This window comes from Ziziphus jujuba, chromosome 2 (genome assembly GCF_031755915.1).
Source record: "Ziziphus jujuba cultivar Dongzao chromosome 2, ASM3175591v1".
Taxonomy (NCBI): Eukaryota; Viridiplantae; Streptophyta; class Magnoliopsida; order Rosales; family Rhamnaceae; genus Ziziphus; species Ziziphus jujuba.
Window position 1 is genome coordinate 14,021,878 of NC_083380.1, and position 9,913 is coordinate 14,031,790.

Consider the following 9,913-nt stretch of genomic DNA (forward strand, 5'->3'; position numbering starts at 1 on the left):
GCTCTTACAAACCCTACCTACCAGTTCCACTGGCACGGGCTTCTCAGGTCTAATCACGCGTCATAATGGTGAGCCTAATCCTACCCTTTGCGGTTTTACTTTTTCTCATGGGAATGCGTCATACGGGAAAGGTATCCACACCCACTTATATGGCATGCTTTGTTCCCCTTTCCAACTGATGTGGGATCTCACAGTATCCTCTGCCTTCAGTTTCTTTTGCTTCCGTACAAGAACCTTCAAATGTTAAACAGGCTTTAGCTGATCTTGCTTGGAAACAAGCTATGACTCAAGAGTATAATGCTGTTCTTCAAAATAATACTTGGACATTGGTGCCTTATGATCCTAGCATGCATTTGGTTGGACATAAATGGGTCTTTCGAACTAAATATAAAGCTGATGGCATTGTTGAGAGACTCAAAGCCAGACTCGTAGCAAAGGGCTTTCATCAAACCTGGGATAGATTATGCAGAAACCTTTAGTCCTGTGATTAAACCAGCTACAATTCATATTGTGTTGTCATTGGCATTGTCAAATCATTGGGAAGTAAAGCAATTTGATTTCAACAATGTCTTCCTTAATGGTGACTTAACTGAAACTGTTTTTATGGAGCAACCTCAAGGGTTTGAAGACTTGCAGAAACCCAATTATGTTCGCAAGCTTACAAAAGCTCTTTATGGACTAAAGCAGGCTCCTTGAGCTTGGTTTGAAAAATTAAGAACAGTTCTCCTACATTTTGGTTTTAAGAATTCAGTCTCAGATTCTTCATTGTTCATTCTCAAGACACCTCAAGCTTATATTCTTCTTCTTGTTTATGTTGATGATATTCTCATTACTAGAAATAATTCAGTCTTTCTTACTCAGTTGATCAATTAATTACATGATATCTTCTCTCTGAAAGATTTAGGAGCTTTGCATTATTTTTTGGGAATTGAAGTGACTAGAACTGATTCTTCAATGTTCTTAAGTTAAGCTAAGTACATCACTGATTTCTTAAAGAAGTCAAACTTAGATGGTGTAAAACCATTCTCAACTCCTATGTGCTCAAGTAAAAAGCTTTCTAAATATGTTGGTGATAATTTCCATGATCTTGCTGCTTATCGAGGCCTTGTTGGTGCTTTACAATATCTCTCACTTACTTGGCCTAATATATCCTTCATAGTAAGCTCTTTATGTCAGTTCCTAACAGCTCCTACAACTCAGCACTGGGAAGCTTGCAAACTTGTTATTTGATATCTCAAAGGAACTTTATCTTATGGTTTAAAGGTCATTGCAAATCCTGTTTTTCAAGTTCAAGGTTTTGCAGACTCAGATTAGGTAGGAAATACAGATGATCAAAGATCTGTAAATGGATATTGCATTTATTTTGGCACAAATTTGGTATCCTAGAACTTAAGAAAACAACAAGTGATTGCAAGGTCAAGTACAGAAGCAGAGTATCGTGCTGTAGCATATATAACCTTAGAAATTTGTTGGCTCCAAAATTTAACAAACGAACATGATCATCATATTGATTGTCCTATAGTATGGAGTGACAATACAGGAGCTGCTGCTCTTGCTGTCAATCTAGTTTTACATCAAAGAGTGAAGCACATTGAGATTGATCTTTATTTTGTGAGAGATAAAGTCCTTTAGAAGAGCTTAGAAGTGCGTTACATTTCAACACTTGATTAAGTAGCAGATATCTTCACTAAACCTCTTAGTACTTTTCTTTTTCAGCTACTGTGGGGCAAATTGCATGTGGAAGATATTAAGAACAGCATTCTGTCCTTGCAACAAAATAACTGAAGTTTCTAAGAAAAGAAGAAGAGGTTGCATCTGAGGGGGAATGTTAGAGTTTGTTTTAACAGTCATATGCTTGTTATACAATTGCATGTGGCTTTCTTTTACACAGTTAGTTAGTTGTTATTAAGCTGGTTTTAATCTTTCCACGTGTGTAAAAACTCGTGGCAATTCTTGCAAGTGGTTTTGGTTAGTTAGACTGTAATGAGCTATATTAACTGCTCTAAAACTACTTTTTAGTTAATGCAATCATTTTATCGATTTTTTTTTTCTTTATGAAATTCTCTTTGGTTTTTCTTGTTCATTTTTCTCAGCCTTTCCTTGCTTTTCTTTCATCTTTCTTTCTTGCCAAACACTAACCTTCAAAGCCTAAACAAAATTTCTAAACTCTGTCACAGAGAATCTTGAGATAAGAAATATTGTTTCTTCAAAAGCCTTTTATATTGCAGATTTAGGCTGCTCTGTTGGGCCAAACACATTTACAACGATCGAAAACATAATTGAAGCTATGAAATCCAAATATCAAAGACAAGGCATCACTTCCAAGATCCCATAATTTCAAACCTTTTTTAATGATAATGTCTCAAATGACTTCAACTTCCTCTTCACATCCCTTCCTCATGACAAAAAATACTATGCAGTAGCTGTGCCGAGTTTTTTCTATGATCGCGTGTTTCCTAAGGCTTCTCTTCATATTTTTCATGCTTCTAGTTGTCTGCATTGGCTTTCTGGAGTACCAAAAGAGGTAAATAATAAGAACTCTCTTGTTGGAACAAAGGCCAGATTCATTATGCAAATTCCAGAGAGGAAGTAATCCAAGCTTTTAAAGCTAAATACCAAATGGATATGGAGTGATTCCTGCAAGCCAAGGCAGATGAGATCGTGTTTGGTGGGTTGATGATACTCATCTTTCCTTTCAATCCCAATGGGATTCATCCTTCTCAATCTTTGTTAAATTTGATTTTGAACCTCATAGGATCCTGTCTCATGGACCTTGTAAAAAAGGTATAAAAATGATCAAACTCTTTATGTTGTTTGAGATGCTGGATTGCACTTGATTAGACCAGACCATTTCAGTCCAATCCATTTCAGTACAGTACAGTCTAGCATCCTAAACGTGCCAGTCTCATCGGATTAATTGATTGTGATCAATTTAACCATTAGGACTTTTATATATTCAGGGAATGGTTAATGAGGAGAAAGTGGATTCCTTTAACCTCCCAATATATATAATGACTCCCATGAAATTCGAAGCTGCTATGCAAAGAAATGGATGTTTTAGCATAGAGAGAATGGAAATCTTACCTCATGCACAAAAACTGGAATTTCAATCGAGAGCTGTCTTCAAGGAAATGATCAAAAGGAATTTTGGAGATGATATATTGGATGACCTCTTTGATTTGTATGCAGAGAAATTTGAAGAGATACCAACCCCCTCCATGATTAACTCATTAACCAATGGAGGCAGCATATTTGTTTTGCTTAAACGCAAAGCATGAAACTCTTATATATGTTTGCACCATAGAAGGTCAATATATATAAAAGGGTTATATATATATATATTACAATAAGTTTATGTTTTTGAGGGAGGTTATTAGAGCTCAGGCTCTCTGCGTCGGAAACAGGGGGCTTTGACACTCTGTCCCTGAACCAATGTTATAATTTCCTACCTTTCATTCCCTAAACCCACTAGTTTTATGGACTACATGCATTTAACTTTATGAGCTTGTTGTATGGTTTAAAGTCGCATATATGAAGACACCCTTGTTTATGTATTATTTTTGTTTTATAATGTTTTCTTCTTAATTTGCCTGATCTACGAAAACATTTGCTTTTTCCTTTTCATTAAACTAATACATTACTCCCATTTTGTGTTATCGTAATACATGATATCACTTATTGTAAAAGCAGTCGTCCACAATATTTTCTTAGTCATAAGAGATCCTTCCTTACAAATACACAGGGGGGAAGAGAGCTGAATTTTACAAGCAATATGTTTGTTCCAAAAACAGAACAAATAAAGGTACAAAACTAGTAAGTATCAAAGTTCTAGCTAGTACATACCCAGTTTTCTAGTTTAATTGCAGAGAGGAGCTATAGATGTTTCCAAAGAACTTATGAATGAGGAAATTGCTGAAAAGCTTGACATAGGAATTGTTGTTTCTTCAAACACCTATTGCATTGTAGATTTGGGATGCTCAGCTGGACCTTATACATTTGCAGCAGTGAATAACATAATTAAAGCTGTGAAATCAAAGCAAAGACCTTACTTCCCAAATCCCAAAATTTCAAGTGTTACTTTGATGATCATGGTTCTAATGATTTCAACTTGCTTTTCACGTCCCTCCCTTGGGAGAAGAAATATTATGTTGCGCGCTTGCCACGCTCTTTCTACGGTCACTAATTTGCCAAGGCTTCTATTCACTTTGTTCATTCTTCTATCACCTTCAATGGCTTTCTATAGTACCGAATGAGGTGGTAAACAAATCTTCTCCTGCTTAGAATAAGGGACGGATTCATTACTTTAACTCCACAGCTGAAGTAATCCCAGATTATAAAACTCAACATGAAAATGACATAGAGCAAGTTTTACAAGTCAGGGCATATAAGGTTGTCCATGGAGCATTAATGGTACTCATTCTTCCAGGCATCCCCAATGGAATTCCTCATTTTCAATGTTTGGAAAACATGAATTTTGACATTTTAGGATCTTGCCTTGTGGACATGGCTAAGAAGGTATAAAATCATAGACCGTTTTAAGTACACTATTAAACTACAAAATATGGCCACTTTATTCTGGTAGTTACCATGTGAAATAACCTATGATCGAACAAAAGTGAAAAATAATAGTCCTATTATCTAACCTAACTATATACCAGAGGTATTCAAGTTCAATATCTTCCACTTTTCTGTTTGGCATGGTGGGATGCTCTCAATGTAAAGATTTGCCCGATCCACCTGGACTGTGAACTTCAAAATTTGGGATGAGAACATCGTATTTCAAATTAAAAACTTCTCTAGTAATCTTAAATACAGTAATTGACATCTGCTTTAGTCATTTTAATCTCTGGCTTCATGTGGACTGCATGTTTCGTATTTCAGAAATGTTGTTGCATCAGTTTGAATGTTTCTTCTGTTTTCTTTATGCTGGGAATTGTTTGTGAGGAGTAACCCAGAAACTGGACTTGTTTAACGTACCGGTGTATTTCACATCTCCCCAAGAACTGAAAGAAGCTATCGAAGAAATGGATGTTTTAGCATGGAGAAAATGGAAACCAAAGGGGGAATGTTGGCATATACAACTCATCTTGATGCACATCAAATTTCTTCTCACATTAGAGCTGGTATGGAGGGACTAATCAAGCACCATTTTGGTGATGATATCATAGAAGAGATTTTTCACTTGTACTACAAGAACTAGAAGAAATGTTCCAGTGTATGTATGAATCAGGGAATAGGTTGGAGTTATTTGTTGCGCTTAAACGCAAAGCAACTTGTTAATGTGTTGATGCAAGTTTCGTGACAACTAGCTTGTAGGTTAGTCATCCTTTTAAGCTAACATGCAAGCCAACACATTGTCAAACTGTTTACACCTAATCTAATAGGTGTTTTCCTGCATGAAATTTAAATGTGATTAGTTGGCACCTAAGGTAGCTATGTGTCACCATGCAATGCGTTAGAAAAAAAAAAAAAAATTTCTAGCAATTTCTAAAATATTTTTCCCCCTCAATTTCTAACACAACTCCTTCAGTTTCACTGAAATGCTAGTTTTGTGATAATCGTATAAATATATATTTATATATATATATGTGTGTCTGTGTATATGTGACCAATTTCGAAGAATACATTTTCTGATTTTTGTATGTAAGAAGCAGACCAGAGATTTGAATTCCTAGCATATTGAGGGGAGTTTTGTATATTGATTTTGTTCATCATGTTGGAGGATGACCAGCTAAGCACCCCTATAGCTACGGATAATATAAATTGCATTTATGACATTAACGATTGGTTGCAACTTGCAACTAAAAAATATAATAGCTATAGCCTACAAATGATTATTATAATTTGATACATTGAATTTTGGAGAAAATTAAGACATTTCACTTCTTCCTTCTACCTTTTATCAATTAGGTAATACTAGTCAAATTAGTTTTCGGCAAACCTATTAGTTTTTTTAGATTGGTTGGTGATGGGATTCAAAGAATATGAAAATAACTGGTCTTAAGAGGATTAACCTAGTTGAAGTGGAAATAATTGGTTTAGAAAATAATTAGTTGACCAATGGTTTTAATGCCGGGCATTTGACTCTATTTTTAATTATTGTTGATTTTCATTATTAAAATAGAAGATTTACCCCACTCCATTATATAATAATAATAATAATAATCTATTATTGGCTATCTAAGCATAAGATCAGCAAATTATAAGATAAGTTAGGTAGCTTGCTAGATAAACTAACTATATATATATATAGAGAGAGTTGTATAATAAAACTACATTGCGTGAGGAAACAGCAAAAGAAAGCAGGGAATTGTCTGAAGCATATCCGATGGCAGGTGGAGACGGTCTCCATAGCTATGCCAACAATTCCTCTCTTCAGGTACTTTTTATCAAATTTCCTACCACTAATTAGTTAAAAAAGATTCCACACAACATGGAACTTAAAATATTTATAATCTTCAGTGAAGTTATAAGCCTTTGCTTTCTGAACTTTATTTAATCAGTTACTAGTACCACTTTCTGAAAAGTGGTCGATTACTAAAAGTCAGTAGATTTACTTATTGGACCCAAGGGACATATCAGATCGCAAATGTCCTCCTGTTTTCAAGATCAATCTTGTTTCTTTTAATGATAATTTAGGAAAATGAACAATTTGGGAAAACATTAAGGATAATCATCACAGTTCTTTTCAAAGAATTTTGGGTTTTTTAGTACATATCCTCTAAAATTGGTTAAAACATTTTTCTACCCCAGAAAGACATGAGTTTAACACTGTTACAACTATGTGTAAAAGAAAATCATAAAACATCTTTCTACAACACTTCAACTGAATGAAAAAAAATGATTTCACAAACAATATGGTAGTTCCAAATAAAAGAAAGTAAAAAACTGTGAAACTGGAAACAGCCAAAGTCTCAATATTCCGGATTTTTTGCAGAGAGAGGCTTTAGATCTTGCCAAAGTGATTATGATGAAGGAAATTGCAGAGAAGCTAGAGACAGAAACTGTTGTTTGTTCAAACACATTTTGCATTGCAGATTTGGGTTGCTCTGTTGGGCCTAATACATTTGCAGCAGTTGAAAAAATAATTGAGGGTGTGAAATTGAAGTATGAAAGCCTAGGCCTCGTTTCCGAAATCCCAGAATTTCAAGTCTTCTTTAACGATCATGTCACGAATGATTTCAATTTGCTCTTTACGTCCCTCCCTCAGGACAAACCCTACTATGCAGCAGGGGTGCCCGGCTCTTTCTATGGTCGCTTATTTCCTGAGGCTTCTATTCACTTTTTTCACTCTTCTACTTCCCTGCAATGGCTTTCTAGAGTACCAAAAGAGGTAGTGAACAAAACATCTCCTGCTTGGAATAAAGGACGGATTCATTACTCTAATTCCAGAGTTGAAGTGATTCAGGCTTATAAAGCACAATTTGATGAAGACATGGAGCGGTTCCTGCAAGCTCGGGCACTTGAGATAGTCTATGGAGGACTAATGGTGCTAATCATTCCTGGCATCCCCAATGGAGCTTCTCATTCTCAATCCCTTGAAAATATGATTTATGACCTTTTAGGATCTTGCCTCATGGACATGGCTCAGAAGGTACAGGATTATAGCCAGTTTGTTTTGATAATTGTCATACAAGTAGCTTAACAATAAAACCTTAGATATTCATTAGTACTATAAATTACAGCCATTGCTATGGGTCTTAATATCCGACTTTGATAACTTCGTTGTAGATGTATAACATGATAATTGTATACATTTTAGTATTTCCATAAAAGCTAAACCATTTAATGCTTGATTTGTGCAGGAAATTATTCAAGAGGAGAAAGTGGACTCCATTAACATACCAGCTTATTTCACAACTCCACAAGAACTCGAAGCTGCTGTTGAACGAAATGGTTGTTTTAACATAGAGAGGACAGAAATCCTAAGGGAAGCGTGGGGAACTCTTCCGAATGCCCACCAAGCTGCATCTCACATTAGAGCTTGTATGGGGGGAGTAATCAAGCAGCATTTCAAAGATGATATCATAGACAAGCTCTTTGACTTGTACCACAAGAAACTAGAAGAAACACTACCCTTTGTATTTGAATCAGGGAAAAGAATGGACTTATTTGTTCTTCTTAAACGCAAACCAATAATTTCGCCATTTTTTCCCTTGAAGTATTAGTTTAATATTCATAGAAAGTAAACGATGTGATTTTCTTTCCACAGTTCAGTTTTGACTTTGAGTTCGATATCACAACCTATGAACATTGCTCAGCATAAAGAGTTTTCCAAGCCTGATAAAAGGAGATCTTGTACTCTTTTTCCCCCCCTAAAACTACTTGCACTGTTATGTTCCAATACCCCAATGAATTCTCAGCATGAAAGTTAATATATAATATTAATTGCGTGTCATATCGTCGCGCTTATTTTGTACTCACTCAATTATCAAAGTTGTGTAAAGTTGTTCAGAAAAATAAATTATCAACTTTCTGAAGACTAACAGATTAGGAAGACCTTTATCATTTACACTTATTATGCTCTTATAGGCTGCCATTCCACTATTCACTTAATTGTCAAAGCCGTGTAAAGTCAAGCAAAATAAACCATTACTTTTTCAAGGAATAATTAAGTGTGATGGGTACCCTTGTCCTGTAGAGCCATTGATAATATTTTTTAATATTTTTCTTGGGCCTTGATTAATATATAGTGTATATGTTATGGTCGATGACATATGAATTTACCATTTCACCCTCCTTCATTCATAATATTTTCTATGTAGTGTTGTGTCTAGATATAACATTATGTGAGGAATAATTGAAACATTGTAGTAAACCGCTTAAAGTGATAGAGAAAGATAAGAGCCAAAAGGAAGTAAAAGCACAGAAATATCTGAAGTATATCCAATGAAAGGTGGAGATGGTCTCCATAGCTATGCCAAGAACCCCGCCATCCAGGTACTTACTGCTCTTTAAAATGTTAACCAAAAAATCTGTTCTTTTTCACTTTGCAACCTTTTTCACAATTACTTTTAGGTAGTACAGAAAGTTACCATTCAACAAGTTTGAATGATTTTTCTGTCTATATTTATATATAAAAACCCACCCAGCAGCATAGAATGAATATGTATTACTCAAGCAACTGTCTGAGCTCAAAACTTCAGCCAATAACTTGTTGGGCTCTCTTCATTCTATCTTATGCTAATTCTGTTCATTTTCAATTCGTCGGTTCATTGCAATTTTGTACCTCTTCTAGTTCGGGGAAATTGCAGTTGGACTCTTGAATTTAAATGTTGTAGTTAAGTTTTATTTTTGCTGCATTTTAGTCCAATTTTATTATTATTATTATTATTATTGTTGTTATTATTATTTTTACTAGTAACGGTTAATGATCCTGTCCCTTTTCATAAATATTAAAATGCAATTTGATAGGATTTGTTGCAATCTAGATTTTTAATTTTACTTTATTGCAATTTAAGCTCTCTAGTTTCATAAATTTGCATTTTAGGCCCTTTAATTTTATAATTTACATTTTAATACTTTCAAATTTAGGCCTTGCATTAATTGTTGTTTGCCAAACATTGTTGAAGTAAAATGCAACAAATTGAAACTTGAAAGTCTAAATTGCAACTTTTTAAACTTTTTCAACTTATGAGCCAAAGTGCTATTCATACGAACTAGAGAATACTAAAATTGCATTTAACTCTTTGTTTATTATTTTGAAAATCAGTATTCTAAAATTCTAAACAAAAGCAAAATAGGGGAAGAAAAAAAAAATGCAGAGCAATTTTTTAAAATTATTTTTTGATCAAGAGTATGAGCAATTTGGTGGCACAAAACTAAAAGAACAGAACAGATGCGCTCAAATATTGAAAGTTGAAAGTGCTACAGCTGAAGCAATTACATTCCAATTTTACGTTTTCTCTTAGAG

General features: G+C 34.6%; 1 protein-coding gene across 1 annotated transcript; it reads left to right on the plus strand.

Annotated features, from left to right (window-relative positions):
- Positions 1–3,896: 3,896 nt before the first annotated feature.
- On the plus strand, positions 3,897–8,209 carry LOC107418685 (loganic acid O-methyltransferase-like). The gene is made up of 4 exons (XM_060814979.1): positions 3,897–4,091; positions 6,254–6,379; positions 6,938–7,594; positions 7,806–8,209. Exons 1-4 carry the CDS (start codon positions 3,897–3,899, stop codon positions 8,166–8,168), a joined length of 1,341 nt encoding a protein of 446 aa, XP_060670962.1. The 3' UTR covers positions 8,169–8,209.
- The last annotated feature ends 1,704 nt before the right edge of the window (positions 8,210–9,913 follow it).

Coding starts and splice junctions, on each gene's coding strand:
- LOC107418685 (XM_060814979.1), top strand. CDS start 3,897: ATGAATGAGGAAATTGCTGAAAAGCTTGACATAGGAATTGTTGTTTCT. Junction 4,092..6,253: donor GTGTTACTTTGATGATCATG/GTTCTAATGATT, acceptor ATATATATATAG/AGAGAGTTGTATAATAAAAC. Junction 7,595..7,805: donor TCATGGACATGGCTCAGAAG/GTACAGGATTAT, acceptor TGATTTGTGCAG/GAAATTATTCAAGAGGAGAA.